We start from the raw sequence: 16,777 nt of genomic DNA, 5'->3' as shown, positions 1-16,777 counted from the left end.
TCCGACCCGGGAGTGATGACTCCAAGGGTTCAGGACAAAGATTGGTCTCCTCCGCCCCTCCAGAGAAACGAGATACCGCCAAACCTGGGGCAGACCAGCCCTCCCCATCTGAGCAAGGGTACTCCCCCCAGAGGACGCAGACCTGTCCCTGTGTTAGCTATGCACACTAACTCCCCCACACGTGGGAACACAAAAAAATACCCCTCCCCTGGTGGGGAGTGTCCTTTCTCCAGGGCTCAGATTCACACACGTTTATCGGGAGAACCCGGGCTGCTTCCCAGGAGCCTGGGTTGGGCGCTGGGGTCCGGCAGGGGCGTCGGAGAACTGTGGGTCCACTCCGCCCCGCCCCCGCACGGCCCATCCGCCCCGCCCCGCCCCGCCGGCCCAGTGCCCCGCCACTGCTCCCCAGCTGGCCCTTCCGCCTCACTCAGCAGTGCAGCAGAGCGGGCCGAGCGCGGACCATGGAGCGCACAGCAGCGGGCAAGGAGCTTGCCCTGGTAAGGGGATCTGGAGTCCCAGGACCCTACATCCCTGGCAACCCCAGGGTCCAGAAACTCCAGGCTCCCAACTGTCCCCTTGGACTCTCTCCACAAATTAGGCTCCTTGGAACAGCCTGGGGGGTTCCTACCTCGGGCCTCTGGGCCCCTGACCCAGTGAAATGGCTGGTTCCTTTTCGGGGGGAGTCTCTGAAAGCATCTATGGGAGAGATCATAGACAGACTCCGTGCGACTGGACACCAAAGTGCCACCCCATCCTTCCAAAGACCAGAGAGGAGGGTACCGGCGGCGCCGAGGGACTTCCCTGAGCCTGGGCAGGGAAGGGAGGATGAAACGAGGGCCCAGGCTTGAGTCCACTGGAGAGGTGGGCAGTGGTCCCGGGACCCTTCCCTTCGCCGCGTCCTGAGCCCGCCTCCGTGTCCAGGCGCCGCTGCAGGACTGGGGAGAGGAGACCGAGGACGGCGCGGTGTACAGTGTCTCCCTGCGGCGGCAGCGCAGTCAGCGTTCGAGTCCGGGGGCAGGGCCCCGGGTCACCCAGGTGAGGAAGGGGTAGGAGGCTGGGGCGGAGCGGAAGGCGACCAGGTGAGGGCGGGGCTGAATGGAGGGGCGGGGCTTAGAGCCGACCTGGTAAGGATGGAGGTGGGTTTAGGGGCGGCCAGGTGAGTGGGGTAGATGAGGAGGCGGGGCCAGGTGAGACCGCGGTGCCCAGCAGGACCTGGGGACTAAACTGGATGGCTGGGCTTAGGTAAGCCAGGTTTAGTGGGGCGGAGCTGGAGAGGGAGGAGGGGTCTTTAGAAGCGGCAGGGCCAGGGCAAGGTGGGGCGGAGAGCACGGGAACGCGCCAGTGAAGCGAGGCAGGAGAGCTGAGAGCAGCCTGGGGGTAGGGATGGGGGTGGGGCTTTGGGGATTGGGGGTGCCAGGTGAATAGAGCAGAGGGCGGGCGTAGCCTGGGCGATGAGGCTGTTCCGGGCGGGTTTCGGGTGCCGTTTGTGCACGGTACATAATAATGAACTAAGGGAGTACACAGGAATAGACAGGGTCAGGTGCAAAAGTGGTGGTCCCCAAAGACGCATTGGAGATGGGTGCCGGGGCCCAGTCCTCTGTGTCTCATTGCGGTCCCCCTGGCCCGCAGGCCCTCAACCCCGCGCCCGACACCTTCCTTCATTACCGCACCAGCAAGGTGCGGGCGCTGAGGGCGGCGCGGCTGGAGCGGCTAGTGAGGGAGTTGGTGTCCGGAGATCCCGAGCAGGACCCAGGCTTCGTGCCCGCCTTTCTGGCCACCCACCGGGCCTTCGTGCCTACTGGCCGCGTGCTGGGCCTCCTCCTGCCACCACCTGCGCCGCCACTCCCGCCCGGGTCAGTACCAACGGGAGATTCTTCAGTGCCCACCCCAGACTGTCACCTGGATGCTCGATCTACTCTCTGTGGAGCCCTCCTCCTCCCCTCCAGAACCTTCCTCCTAAGTCCTCTCCAGCCCCTCCCTTCTTCACCTGATTTGGGTGTGGGGGTGTCTTTCCAGGGTGGAAATCAAGAAAACAGAAGGAAGAGATCTGACTTTCAACAAGAACTTGAGGTTTGCCTCCAATAGGGTGGGGGAGGGGGAGGGCAGAGGTCAAAGATCGGATCTGAAATGAAGGAGATCCGGGAGTCTGCAACTGTGGGATGGGCTCTGAGGTCCCACCCCTCTTGGCCAGGGCTGTGGTGTCAGTGCTGGGCTTATGGCTGCGGGACCACCCTCAGGATTTCTGGGACCCCCCTGCCCACTCGGACCTAGGCAGTGTTTGCAACTTTCTGGGCTGGGCAGCTCCATCAGGGGCTGAGGCCCAGGAGGCTGAAAAGCTGCTGGGAGATTTCCTGAAGGAGGCGAAGACAGAGCAGGAGGAAGAGGAGCAGTGCCAGACACGGGCAGGTGAGCGGACTGGGGGCGTGATAGTGTCCTGAGCAGGCATTCTCCTTCCCCCAGGGATATTCTCCCCTCTGGAAGATCTACAGATCTTGGGCAGGGTCCTTAGCCCTGTCTGAGCCTCAGTTTCGCCACCTGTAAAATGGGGATAATAACCCAGTATTGTCATTTATCCCTCACCTCCCCCACTCAACACATGACAGCTATAAAGATATTCTTTCATGGGGTTGGGATATCTTGTGTTTTTGGCTACAAATCATCCTATTGCTACTTGCCTTAAGAGCCACAGAGACCTGGGTTCAAATCCCAGTTCTGCCATTTGCTGACTGTGCGACCTCGAATAAGTCACTTCACCTCTCTGAACCTGTTTCCTTATCTTCAGAATGGGGGCAATGACAGTACTTACCACATTGGCTTCTTCATTCATTCGACAAATAAACTGTGGATAGGAGCTCCCTGTTCCCTGGGGAAGACAATTAGTAGACAAATAAATAAGTAATGAGGGCTTTGCAGGCAGATTCTTTACTGTCTGAGCCACCAGGGAAGCCCAATGAAGGCTTGGCAAATAGTATTATTTTCATTACTGTTGGATGTCAGCAAACTATCTGGCCTTTAATAGAAAAGTTTGCCAAGAATTTCCAGGAGGTCCAGTGGTTAATACATTGCACTTCTGTGCAAAGAGGCAGGTTCAATCCCTGGTCAGGGAACTAAGATCCCACATGCTGAGCTTGCCAACCTCTGTTGTAGAGAGCTTTGGAAGGAAGGAAAAATATCCACATACTTCATTCAAACCTTTGTTCAATTGTCACCTGCTCAGATGTGCATTCTCAGATCTCTTCCCAACAAATAGAGCCTCCCACTCTGAGTCCTCTTACCTGACTTATTATTCTTCATAGAATCCATTGGTCGTGTCCCCAACTCTGTCCCCAGAGTCAGTTACAAGATGGATTTATTTATTGAATAATTGCATCCTGCCTATAAAATATCATCTTTCACCCATCTGTGTTTGATCTGATCCCTATCACAAAAGCTTCATAACCTTAATCCATTCTTTAATCTTTAGACTAATCTGGCCATATTTCTCTCTGCTTTACAAAGTAGCAGCCACTTCTCTCCCCTAGAGACAAAGTTTCAGCTATTTAAATATGTTTTATCCCTTCGGCTTCTCTTTTGGTTACTAAATATCTTTCTTCCTTTGCCTTCAAGATTTTTCCAGCTTATTCCAAGTCATCCAAGCTGCACAGACTAGTGAGGTAGCCACTAGCCCCATGTGGCTATTGAAATTGAAGTTAATTAACATTAAATAAAAATTAGAATCAGTTCTTTGGTCACACTAGCCACATTTCTAGTGCTCAGTAACCACATTGGGCAGCACAGATAGAAAATATTTTCACCACTGCAAAAAAATTCTATTGAAAAGGCTACCCTAAACTGTGAGTATTTGAGATCAGAGAAGAAAAATGAACATTTATTGAATGCCAGCTGTATGCCAGGCTCTGGGAACTTTAACATCTTTATTTGGGGGTTACTTTTTACCATGATTTCAAACACATACAGAAATAGAGAGAAGTAGTGTAAAGAACACTTACACACCCCTCACTCATTTTCAACAATTATCAATTTTAAAATATTTATTTATTTGGCTGCACAGGGTCTTAGTTGTGGCACGCAGAATCTTCAATCTTCCTTGGGGCATGCAAGATATTTAGTTGTGTCAGATGAACTCTTAGTTGAGGCATGTAGGATCTTGTTCTCTGACCAGAGATTGAACACAGACCCCTGCATTGAGAGTGCAGAATCTTAGCCATTGGACCACCAGGGAAGTCCCTCCTATGCTCACTTTTAAAAACTAATATTTTGCAATACCACCTGTCCTAATATTAAATTAAAGACAGATAATCAAATGAACTTAAAAATAATAATATATTGCAATGGTAATAGGAAGGAGAAATAAGACAAAAGCAATTTACACAATGGTGTTGGTATGTCAGTGTCTGGGCATGCCTCATCAGAAGACATAATGAAGTTGTCCAGTGCCTTCACCTGCCGTAGCATCACAGTGAACATGGAAACCACAGACTAATGCAGGGGAGTGCACCAGTGACAAAGATGCTGTAGCAGATGTTAGTGACATCGATTTCCAAAACGGTGAACAGCACGTGCAATTTCCATATAAAACAAAGTCCAAGCTCTTACAGTCCTTGCATTCCTGGAGCCAAAATAATTAGTGTTCAAGAGCAAGACTGGGTTTCCCAGGCAGCTGGATAGTAAAGAATCCGTCTGCCAATTCAGGAGACACAGGTTCAACCCCTGCGTTGGGAAGATACCCTGGAGAAGGAAATGGCAACCCACTCCAATATTCTTGCCTGGGAAATCCCATGGGCAAAAGGAGCCTGGCAGGCTATGGTCCACGGGGTTACAGAAGAGTTGGACACGACTGAGAGACTAAATAGCAACAAGAACAAGATAGTTGGGTTCTAGGTGCAGATTATTGTAAATAGGTTTTTTAAGGACACAAATTTGGAGGGACATTTGGAGGCTGGGTGTTACGATTCTTCACTATGCATGTCTGGATTTCCAAAGTGTCCCCTAGGGGGCGCCACCATTGACCACCCCCCTCCCCCACCACCACCTTGAGAAAAGTAATTCATATTTATTGAGTACTTTATAGAAGTCTGGTATCCGTGATCTCATTTGATTTGTTTTTAATCCATACTTTTGATGCATTAATAATGAATTAATGTTTTCACACTTGGACACTGAAAAAATAAATCCAGATGAGGAAACTAAGGCACAGAGAGGTTAAAGGCTTGTTTTAATTCACACAGCTAGCCCAGTGGATCAATTTGGATTCGAACTTGGGACATTAAGACAATGTCTTAACCTTCCCTTAACCACAAGGTTGGGCTTTCCTGGTGGCGCAGTGGTAAAGACTCTGCCTGCCAATGCAGGAGATGTAAGAGACAAGGGTTCGATCCCTGGGTGGGGAACATCTCGTGAAGAAGGGAATGGCTGCCCACTCCAGTATTCTTTCCTGGAGAATCCCATGGACAGAGGAGCTTGGTGGCCTACCGTCAGACTGAGCATTTAAGCTCACCTAGTCAGTGCTCCCTCAGGACCCCCTGGGACTGCCCAGATCCTCTGCCCAGACTCCCCGATGGGCTGCCTGGAAGACGAGGAGGGCCTCGTGTGGGAAGGCCCTGAGCTTCTGGACTTCAGTGTAGACGACGTGGCGGAGCAGCTGACCCTTATGGACGTGGTGAGTATCAGAGCCGGCCCGCTCGTGCAGGGGCTGGGATAGGGGACGGTAGCGGGTGGGGGAGGGAGGAGGAGTTAGGGGAGGTCCCTGTGAACTCAGATTCCACCCTCCTCCACCCCCTGCTCAGGAGCTCTTCTCGCGCCTGCGGCCCTTCGAGTGCCTGGGCTCCGTGTGGTCGCAGCGAGACCGGCCGGGGGCCACAAGCATCGCCCCCACTGTGCGCGCCACCGTGACCCAGTTCAACACAGTGACCGGCTGCGTGCTGGGCTCAGTGCTCGGGGAACCGGGCCTGGCCGCCCCGCAGAGGGCGCAGCGGCTGGAGAAGTGGATCCGCATAGCTCAGGTGCATCTCTGGCGGGAGCGTGGGGGCAGGGCATGCGCGGGGCCTAGGCTCAGTGAGAGAGGCTGGGGGCGGGCGGAAGGCCAAGGACGGGTCTCTGGGTAAGCGGAGGGTTGAGGCTGGGAGGTACCTAAGGGAAGGTCCAGCACGTGGCCTTGAGCCGCGGAGGATTCAGTTCAGTTCAGTCGCTCAGTCGTGTCCGACTCTTTGCGACCCCATGGAATGCAGCACGCCAGGCTTTCCTGTCCATCACCAACTCCCTGAGCTTGCTCATCTCATCTTCTGTTGTCCCCTTCTCCTCCTGTCTTCAATCTTCTCAGCACCAGGGTCTTTTCTAACGAGCCAGTTCTTTGCATCAGGTGACCCAGATATTGTAGCTTCAGCATCAGTCTTTTCAATGAATTCAGGACTGATTTCCTTCAAGACTCACTGGTTTGACCTCCTTGAAGTCCAAGGGACTCTCAAGAGTGGCCGAGAATACTCCGTGCTGGTTAAGGAATAATAAGGATGGGATGATGGGCTTCTATTGTAGCTCAGTTTTATGGGCTTCATTGTAGCTCAATCTCCATGCAGTGCAGGAGACCCTGGTTCGGCTCCTGGGTGGGAAAGATACCCTGGAGAAGAAAATGGCAATCCACTCCAGTATTCTTGCCTGAAGAACCCCCATGGACAGAGGAGCCTGGCAGGCTACAGTCCATGGGGTCACAAAGAGGCAGACAGGAGTGAGCGACTAAACCACCACAAGGATGGGATGGGGGTACTGGGGGAGGAATAGGCTTGGTACCAAGCCAAGAAAAGGAGGTGGACGTCTTGAAAGAGCCTGGGTGGAGGTGGGGCAGGAGCCTCTGGGTAGAGGGGAAGAGTAGAACTGGGGCCCAGGAAAGGGAGTGGGGGCGTGGCAAGGCAAGGGGACTAGAGGTTGACACCTGGAGTGAGACTTAGGTTGAGGATGAGGAGTCTGGAACTAGAGAGATGCTATGGGTCTGTCTAGGGCCCAGGGAGAAGTAAGGAGTGGGGACACGGAAAGCCAAGGTCAGGCAAAGGGTACGGAGAGGTAGGGGGGGGAGGAGGCTGAATCCGGGTAGCTTGTCAGATGTGGGGCGACATGTAAGGGTTTGACCTGGGGTCACAAGTCACGGGATCAAAGGTGGATCATACATGGGGATCAGGCAGGTTTGAGGTGTGACCAGCACCCCCTCCACCCCGCTCCCCAGCGCTGCCGGGAACTGCGGAACTTCTCCTCCCTGCGTGCCATCCTGTCCGCCCTGCAGTCTAACCCCATCTACAGGCTGAAGCGCAGCTGGGGCGCCGTGAGCCGGTGACCAGGGACTGGGGGTGGGGGCGCTGGGGTGAGACCTCTTGCCCACCGCATCCCTGCTCTGACTCTTCCCATGGCCACCCGTGACTCCTCTCCTCTCCTCCTCAGGGAACCATTATCCACTTTCAGGAAACTTGCCCAAATTTTCTCCGATGAGAACAACCATCTGAGCAGCAGAGAGATTCTCTCCCAGGTACAGATGGGTGAGGGCCCCCACAGATCCCAGGCCCAGGAAAGGGCCATTGCTTTTCGTTGTCATAACACTCAGCGTCCTTTCCCATACCTCTCGAGAATGGCCTTCCTCCTGTTTGTAGGCAGCCCTGTGTTTTTGCTGCCTCTGCTGCCCTCATCAGAGCTCACACTTGACGGCTACCTTATTTACTCATTCAACAAATACCAGAAGCTACAGTGAAAAGGTCACAGAAGGTCAGAGTCACAGCAAAGAGTGGGAAAAAAAAATTGTGCCAAGGACTTGACTTTGATAAGCAAAACAAAACAAACAAAAAAAGTGTGCCAATGAGTCTGACTTACTGCAGGCAAGATTGAGGTTCTGACTGCAATTAGGTGCTGGTTCTTGGGGGTGAATCCAGAATAGAGACTTCCCTGGTGGTCCAGTGGTTAAGACTCTGAGTTCCTGATGCAGGGGACATGGGTTCGATTCCTGGTCGGGGAACTAAGATCACACATACTGCAGCACAGTCAAAAAAATGCAGAATAGATGGCACTGGAAGTCTGTTCTTTTGCCAAGAACGTTCTTCCCACCCTCTGCAGGTGTCTCCCCCAGTGTTTCCACCTCTGAGAGGCCCTCCCTATATCCCCCACACCTCCACTCTACCCCCATTGCCCTTATCTCTGCCTGTCCTTAGATTACACACCTAACTTGGTTGTTGCTGTTTCGCCATGGCTAATGTCTGCTCTATGAGGCCAGAAATTTTGTCTGTTTTGTTCACTGCTGCCTCCCCAGCACTCCAAACAGTGCCTGGCCCAGAGTAGGTGATCAGTAAATAAATGAACACAGGTCTCAAATAAGGATGAGAGCTCAAGGAACTCTGCGTTAAGTGCCAGGCAGTTGCCAGGAGGCTCAGCCACGAAGACACAAACACACTTTCCTCCCCTTGGAGGGCTTCAGGCCCCAGATGGGTCACACACAATTTAGTAATTGCCCCAGCAATTATATCACTAATTACCAGGCAGAACAATGCTGTGAAGGCAAAGTTCAGGGCATTGCTTGGGAGGGGTCACAAGGACTCTCACCTGTGTTATAGGCCAGCCTTGGAGTCCTCGGCATCCACAAGCCCCATCTCTCATCATCCCCTGTAGGGCCTGCCCCCTGCTGCTTATCTGCTCTCTCCTCCTCCCTGTTCACTTTCCCTTGGGTATGGCTGTGATGGAGATATCTTCCCTGAGGGAGGGGTCAAAAAGACCCCAAGACTGCTCAGTCCTTCTCCTCCCCCTCAGTTAGTTCAGTCACTCAGTCACGTCCAACTCTTTGTGACCCCATGGACTGCAACACGCCAGGCTTCCCTGTCCATCACCAACTCCCAGAGCTTGCTCAAACTCATGTCCATCGAATCAGTGATGCCATCCAACCATCTCATCCTCTGTCATCCCCTTCTCCTGCCTTCAATCTTCCCCAGCACCAGGGTCTTTTCTAATGAGTCAGTTCTTAGCATCAGGTGGCCAAAGTATTGGAGCTTCAGCTTCAGCATCAGTCCTTCCAATGAATATTCAGGACTGATTTCCTTTAGGATTGACTGGTTTGATCTCCCTGCAGTCCAAGGGACTCTCAAGAGTCTTCTCTAACACCACAGTTAAAAAGCATCAGTTCTTTGGCGCTCAGCTTTCTTTATGGGCCAACTCTAACATCCATATATGACTACTGGAAAAACCACAGCTTTGACTAGATGGACCTTTGTTGGCAAAGTAATGTCTCTGCTTTTTAATATGCTGTCTAGGTTTGTCATAGCTTTTCTTCCAAGGAGCAAGCGTCTTTTCATTTCATGGCTACAGTCACCATCTGCAGTGATTTTGGAGCCTAAGAAAATAAAGTCTCTCACTGTTTCCAGGAGGCAACTCAAGGGCCCCAAGAAGGGGATGCCCCCACAGGAAGCCCGTCTTCGGTGAGTGATGTGGTTTGAAATGAGAGACAAGTGGGATGCTGGGGCAGGGGGTGGAGCCTGATGGGGTCACTGATGCCTAAGGGTGACTGGAGCTCTGGGGGCCACAGAAACTGCCCCCAGGCCCCATCCCCTACCTTGGCACCTTTCTCACGGACCTGGTAATGCTGGATACCGCCCTGCCGGATATGCTGAAGGTCTGAGCCCTGACTCTTGACTCCTTACCCTCAGCACAGTGAGCTTCCTGACCTCTCACCCTTGACCTTGCCCGTGCTCCCTGACCCCAGCTCCCTTAGTGCATGGGGTTCCTGATATCCCAGCCCCTGACCTTGATCTTCAACCCCTGACCTTGGAGTCTGAACTGTCTCCAGTTCAGACAAAGTTTGTCCCCAGGGGGATCTCATCAACTTTGAGAAGAGGAGAAAGGTAAGGGGGAGCTGTGGTGGGCAGGGGTGGAGGTGGGGAGGGGGTCCAGGGTTGGGCAGAGCATGGGCAGAGGTCTCAGAGGCTGCCCCTTCAGGAGTGGGAGATCCTGGCCCGCATCCAGCAGCTGCAGAGACGCTGTCAGAGCTACTGCCTGAGCCCCCACCCGCCCATCCTGGCCGCCCTGCGTGCCCAGCACAAGCTCAGCGAGGAGCAGAGGTAACAACTTGTGGCCTGCCCTGACAGCACCCCTCCAACCCTGCCACTGATCCTGGGTGACACCCCGGATCTGCACACCCCATGCACCTCCCCAGCTCCTCCTCAGATCCCCTCCTGAGCCTTCACCTCACCCCCCTGCCAGCCTGTCACCTGACATTGTCTCCAGCCCAGCCGAGGGCCCCAGTTGCCCTCTGACCCCAAACTTCGACCTCATCTGACTTTCTTTTCTTTCTTTTTTAAAAAGTCATTTTCTTTATTTTTGGCTGTGCTGGATGGTCATGGCTGCTTGGGCTTTTCTGTAGTTGCAGTGAGTGTGGTTACTCTTTCTGGCGCACCGAGTTCTCATTGTACTGGCTTCTTTTGCTGTGGAGCATGGGCTCTAGGCACACGGGCTTCAGTAGTTGTGGCTCCTGGACTAGAGCACAGGGTCAGTAGTTGTGATGCCTGGGCTTAGTTGTTCCATAGCCTGTGGGATCTTCCCAGACCAAGGATGGAACCAGTGTCTCCTGCATTGGCAGGCAGATTCTTTACCACTGAGCCATTAGGGAAGCCCTTGTCTGACTTTTGGACTTCAGCGTTTAATGTGTAGCCAGCTGTTCCACTCAACCATCCTATCTTTTCTCTTCCCCACCTCTGGCCCCATCTGACCCGTGACCCACCTCTGACTCTCTGAGGCCAACCACTGACCCCCAGTTCTGAGCAACTGACTCCAACTTTGACATATATCTGACTTATGACCCCCAGGCAGTTGACCCCAATTCAACTGTACCAACTCATCTGATTGAATCCATGACCCTAATCATTGACCCCAGTGATTATCTGACCTTGAACTCTATCCTTGACCCAATTTGACTCCTCAGTCCCACTCTGTGAATCCCTGTGTGTCCTGCTAACCAAGCCATCTCATCTAATCACTGATAAGACCCTGAAACTGTAATATCCACATTTATTACCCTGATCTTGACATTGGGTGCCTAATTCCTGTCTGTACCCTCCCTCTACCCACACACACACCCAAAACCCAGCTCCTAACTGAATCTAATTCATTTGTCAACCCACCCATCCATCTACTTCTTGACCCTTCAGCTACCGCATCTCCCGGGTCATTGAGCCACCAGCCTCCTCCTGCCCCAGCTCCCCATGCATCCGACGGCAAATCAGCCTGACCAAGCGCCTCAGTGCGTGAGTTGCAGGGAGTATGTGGCGGGTGACGTGCACAGGGATGGGATCTGCTCCAGGGTCTGTGTTTGGTCTTTGCCTCATCCCGTTCCCTATTTTCAGGAAGCTGTCCCGGGAGAGAGTTTCATCCCCTGGTGGAAGTCCTGGGGATCCCTCATCCTCCACCTCAAGGTGAGCATCCCATCTGATGAAGGAACTGGAGAGGGGTCAGAGTTCAGGGCAGCCACCCCACTTCAGATTCTGTGTCTCCCCCAGTCTGTCCCCAGCATCCCCTCCATCCAGTCCTAGAACCAAGGACCCTCCTACAGGCAGTCCTCCAGCCTCTCCAGGGCCCCAGAGCCCCAGCACCAAGGTACCAAGACTATGTGTACATGTGGGACTGCGGGCACCCAGGGCTGTTTTGTGTGTGTGTGTGTGCGTGCGCACACAGGATTTCACAGCCAAGTATGTGCACAGGAGACCGTGAACACAGTTGACTCAGCATTCTGAGCATATGTCTGGAAAACTGCATGCATCTCTATGGACCCACTTAAGGGACTGTCCGTCACTTACACTCAGATCTGGACAAGAGCTTCCACTTACCCACAAGGCACTCTGGGTGGCAGTCACTACTTTTGTAAGGATATGTGTTTTCCCAGGAAAGGGCTTCCCCGGTGGCTCAGCAGTAAAGAATCCACTTGCGATGCAGGAAACACATGAGACATATGTTCAATTCCTGGGTCAGGAAGATCCCCTGGAGAAAGGCATGGCGACCCACTCCAGTCTTCTTGCCTGGAGAATCCCATGGACAGAGGAGCCTGGTGGGCTATGGTCCATAGGGTCGCAAAGAGTTGGACTCAATTTAGCACAAACACAGGAATTTGCGTACCTGGAGGGGAAATGCTGGCGTGAATAGCCATAGTATCCATGGGCCTGTGCAGGGCTCCTGGTGTTCATGGGCTTGTGCCCGTCCAACAATTGTGAGCAAACGTGGGCACTCGCTGCTCTCAGATTACATGGGGTTTCTTGTGTGTGAACACGAGTCATGTGTGAATTCCTGTAACAGTATGAAGGTCTGTATGTGATGGGATGGCATAGATGCGGGCATCTATGGGATGGGATGGCATAGATACCCTAATTGCACATCCCCAGGCTCAGGGTATGCAGGAAGATGTGTTGAATACAATGAGGGAGGGGCCTCACTCTCTCCCCGCTCAGCCCCCACCCCCGCTGTCCACAGCTGCCCCTGAGCCCGGACCTGCCAGGCCCCTGGTCCCTGGCCCTACCCTTGAGTGGCCCTCGTATCTCCCTCCCTGGGCAGCAGGGCTCAGAGGCCCGCGTCATCCGGGTCAGCATCGACAATGACCATGGCAATCTGTATCGGAGCATCTTGGTGAGGAGCTGAGCCTGAGACCTGCTGGGGACAGCCCTGCCCTTGGGGCTTGGATGGTCATCCCTTACCTCCCAGCCTCTCTTTGCAGCTCACTAGTCAGGACAAGGCCCCCACCGTGGTCCAGCGAGCCTTGGAAAAACACAATGTGGCCGAGCCCTGGGTCCAGGACTATCAGCTCTTCCAAGTCCTTCCTGGGGACAGAGGTGAGTAAGGACAGCTTGGAGCCTGGGCTAAGGGGCAGTTGGCTGGGGAGGATGGCAGGCTGACCAGGGTGGTTCTGGAACCGAGTAGGGGTGAGATGCAGCAGGGTGGGGTTACGAGGCAGAAAAATATTGATGCCTTCCTTAGGTGGGATCATGAGGTTGTCCTAGCTCAGTGTGAGGGAAGGGGGCACCAAAAGGGTCTTCCTAGGATTTATAGGGAAATGAGATTATCTGGGAACCAGTGGGAGAAGGAGTATAGAAGGTCATCTGGGTTTCGCTTTGTAGAATTGTGAGGTTGTTTGGGCTCAACTTCATGTAGCACAAGACTGAAGGGGGGGTCTGGGCTTGAATCTGAGGCGAAATGAGTTTGTCCAAGTTTGGTATTGGGGACTATGAAGTTACTTGAACTTGGCATGGGAGAGGGCCACGTGGTACTGAAATTCAGGGTAGGAAACGAGATTGTTCAATGTAAAGTGAGTAGAAAGTTGTCTGCTTTTAAAGGGAGAGAGGTAACAGGGAACTATATTGAATATCCTGTGACAAACCATAATTGAAAAGAAAATGTAAAAGCATATATGTGGGCTTCCCTGGTGGCTCAGATGGTAAAGAATCTGCCTCAGTGCAAGAGACCAGGGTTCAATCTGGGTTGGGAAGATCCCCTGGAGAAGGGAATGGCAACCCACTCCAGTATTCTTGCTTGGAGAATCCCATGGACAGAGGAGCCTGGCAGGCTACAGTCCACAGGGCTGCCACACAACTAAGCGACTAACAGTTTCACTTTTTTCACATACATATATATGTATGAATAACTGAGTCACTTTGCTGTACAGGAGAAATTAACAACACATCGTAAATCAACTGCACTTCAATTAAATGTTTTAAGAAATGACAAATATGTATATAAAGGAGGGAGAGGCAAGACATTGACATGCTAGGGAATTCCCTGGCAGTCCAGTGATTAGGACTCCACGCTTTCACTGCTGAGGGCCTGGGTTTGATCCCTGGTTGGGGAACTAAGATCCTGCAAGCTGTGTGATGCAGCCAAAAGGAAAAAAAGAAAAAAAAGACTGACATGCTAAAGGGATATATGAGGGTGTTCACATGACAAGTGTGAGGGTTGTACAGGCTGGAAGTGGGAAGTCCGAAGTTGTCCAAGTTCATGTCCTAGAGCAGCATGAACTTGGCTGGGAGTTGGCTGCAGGGGGGAGGGTGGGGTGAGCAGGACGTTGATTGGGGTGGGAGGCCTGACTTTGCTCAAGCTTCTAGTGCAGGTTGTCTAGACTCCAGGGGAATAGGAGGAGGTTGCCCAGGTTCACAGTGGGGGAGACATGAGGTTGTGCAGGCTTGGAGTGGGAACTTGTCTAGATTTCCAATGAGAGGGGAATGAGGTTGGCTTAGCACTCGCTGAAGGGATCCAAGATTGTTCAGGTTGCGTGGTGAGTGGTAGAAGGTTCCCTAGGTCCTTTGTGGGGGAAGTGCCAGATTGTGTGAGCTTTTCACCATCTTCTCCATGCTTGGCCAGAGCTCCTGATTCCTGACAACGCCAACGTGTTCTATGCCATGAGCCCAGCCGCCCCTGGAGACTTCGTGCTGCGGCGGAAGGAGGGGGCCCAGCATACAACCTCAGTCTCCCTATCCACTCCTCCAGGATATGGGCCTCATGGGCAGCAAGGGGTCTGGCTTCTATAACCAGGAGGTGGGGAGGGGGCTCCTCTATGAAAAGCTCCAATTCCCCAGTAGAGGTCATTGTGCTCCATACCCTGTAACCCCCCCAATTTTATTGGACCTCACCCCTCTGACCCTCTCGGCACCAGATCCCTGTTCCAAAGACACCAGCCCATGAGGCTGGCTGGTGGAGAGCTTCATCTTACAGAAAGGGGTGGGGTGTCAGGGGTCAGATCCTCCCCCAGAGAAACCTTGTAACGATTGGAGACACACCAAAAGTGGCAAAAATGGATGAAAATAGTGACCAAAGTTATAAAACAGGAGTCAGGCTTGTTTGTTCTGTGCCTGTGCCCCAAGTCTACTCTTCATTAGGATAAAAATTTAAATAAGAAAAGAAGGGTTTCCCTGGTGGCTCAGTAGTAAAGAACCCGCCTGCCAACACAGGAGACACGGGATCCATCCCTGGTCTGGGAAGATCCCACATGCTGTGGAGCAACTAAGCCCGTGTGCCACAACTATTGAGCCTGTGCTCTAGAGCCTGGGGACCACGACTCCTGGGCCCGTGTGCTGCAACTCTGAAGTCTTCAAGCTCTAGAGCCTGTGTTCCACAACAAGAGAAGCCGCCATGACGAGAAACCTGCGCGCCGCAGCTAAAGAGTAGCCCCCCGCCTGCTGCTTAAAGGAAATCCTGTGCAGCAATGAAGACCCAGCACATCCAAAAATAAATAAAAATTAGAAAAGAAAAACTAAGAGCCCTAAGAAAGGGGTTGAGTGAGGCACAGCTGACACCAGCATGGGGTGGGAGTGGGGTTCTGTCACAAACAGAGGGTTCAGGACTCTGTCCCTCAACATTGTTGGGGTAATATAATTCTTTCCTGCTGGGTATATGGAAGAGGGAAGAAATGAAATTCCATCAGAACTTGAGGCAAATAACATCATCATGTGAAAAACAATCATAACAACATCAGCAACAACAATACCCAGTTATGAACTCCCACTCTGCTAGACATCAACTATGGGCTTTATATCTAACTGTATTAATAAGGGTTCTTGCTTTTTCAAGTGTTCAAAAACCCAATTCAAACAGGAATGGGCAAAAAAACAGAAATGAATGCCCCTGTAATTGAAAAGTTCCATGGGGCCAGCTTCAGGCACTGTTGGATCCAGGGACTCAAAAGATGTCACCAGGACTTTGTAACAGAGTCTCTTGCCTCTGATTTGCTCTGAGAATGAGACTGTCCATTGACTCCCTAAATCCAATCACCTTCTCCTATGGTTACAGAAACACTGATTTTTCAGCTGGTTCAGCTGGCTACCCAGAGTAACAACTGCATTTCCAGTCTCCCTTGCAGTGAAATGTGGTCATATGACTAAGTCTCAGCCAATGAGTTGTAAAAGGAAAGGATGTGGGTACATTCCAGGCTCTGCCCTTAAAGAGAAGGGGTGTGTCCTCTCCTGCCTTTTTTTGCCTTGGGTTGATTAGAATGAAGATACGGAGTGGATCAGCTTGGACTGGGTGGTTCATACCATCTGAACAACTGAGCAGCAAACTGGAAGGATCATGGCCCTCTGAGACCAGGGAGCAAACACACTGTGTTGCTGCTACTTGAACTGTTACAAAAGAAAATAAATATCTATCTCAAGACTTCCCTGGTGGTCCAGCAGCTAAGACTGAGCTCCCAATGTTGGGGGCCTGAGTTCCATCCCTGGTCAGGGAACTAGATCCTACATGCTGAACACCACAACTAAAGATCCTGTGAGCTGTGATTGAGACCTAGCACAGCCAAATAAATACATATTCTTCTTAAATGCCCAGCTTATTTAAGCCATCAGTATTATTTGGGTCTCTGTTACAGCAGCCAAAAAAAAATTTTTTTTAATGAATATTGCCCCACTCCAAGGCTGGATCACCCTCATGGGGGCGGTGCCATTCTTACATACCACCAGTTCCACCTGCCATGCAAGGAAAATCCCTGGGACTTCCCTGGCAGTCCATTGGTTAAGAATCCCCCTTGCAATGATGCAGGGGACACGGGTTTGATCTCTGGTGAGGGAACTAAGATCCCATGTGTCTCAGAGCAACTAAGCCTGAATGCCACAACTAGAGAATCTGTGTACTGCAACAAAAGATCCCACATGCTGCAACTAAGACCTGATGTAGCCAAATTAATTCATTTAAAAAAGCAATTGGATGTAACAGTATTCTTCTTAAATTGTTATTGTTGTTCAGTCACTAAGTCATGTCAGACTGTTTGCAAACCCCATGGACTGCAGCGCAATCT

General features: G+C 52.1%; 1 protein-coding gene across 5 annotated transcripts; it reads left to right on the top strand.

Moving 5' to 3' along the window:
• The first annotated feature begins 22 nt into the window (after nucleotides 1-22).
• RGL3 (ral guanine nucleotide dissociation stimulator like 3) lies at nucleotides 23-16,143 on the top strand. 5 transcript variants are annotated; one of them, NM_001191529.1, is made up of 19 exons: nucleotides 462-497; nucleotides 922-1,035; nucleotides 1,630-1,853; nucleotides 2,017-2,070; nucleotides 2,192-2,406; nucleotides 5,517-5,659; nucleotides 5,787-6,002; nucleotides 7,214-7,317; nucleotides 7,426-7,510; nucleotides 9,384-9,437; nucleotides 9,545-9,631; nucleotides 9,828-9,860; nucleotides 9,955-10,076; nucleotides 11,163-11,258; nucleotides 11,358-11,426; nucleotides 11,511-11,607; nucleotides 12,475-12,627; nucleotides 12,716-12,830; nucleotides 14,353-14,519. In NM_001191529.1, the coding sequence occupies exons 1-19, from the start codon at nucleotides 462-464 to the stop codon at nucleotides 14,517-14,519; spliced, it is 2,184 nt and encodes a 727-aa protein (NP_001178458.1). The 5 variants fall into 5 exon arrangements, with proteins under 5 accessions (XP_005208850.1, XP_005208851.1, XP_005208852.1 ...); XM_005208793.5 differs by lacking the exon at nucleotides 9,545-9,631 and having other exon boundaries at nucleotides 23-497; nucleotides 14,353-16,143; XM_005208794.5 differs by lacking the exon at nucleotides 12,475-12,627 and having other exon boundaries at nucleotides 23-497; nucleotides 14,353-16,143.
• The last annotated feature ends 634 nt before the right edge of the window (nucleotides 16,144-16,777 follow it).

Source organism: Bos taurus, chromosome 7 (assembly GCF_002263795.3).
Source record: "Bos taurus isolate L1 Dominette 01449 registration number 42190680 breed Hereford chromosome 7, ARS-UCD2.0, whole genome shotgun sequence".
Taxonomy (NCBI): Eukaryota; Metazoa; Chordata; class Mammalia; order Artiodactyla; family Bovidae; genus Bos; species Bos taurus.
This window is presented reverse-complemented; position numbering and strand designations above follow the sequence as displayed.

Coding starts and splice junctions, on each gene's coding strand:
- RGL3 (NM_001191529.1), top strand. CDS start 462: ATGGAGCGCACAGCAGCGGGCAAGGAGCTTGCCCTG. Junction 1,036..1,629: donor CAGGGCCCCGGGTCACCCAG/GTGAGGAAGGGG, acceptor CCTGGCCCGCAG/GCCCTCAACCCCGCGCCCGA. Junction 9,438..9,544: donor CCACAGGAAGCCCGTCTTCG/GTGAGTGATGTG, acceptor TGGGGGCCACAG/AAACTGCCCCCAGGCCCCAT.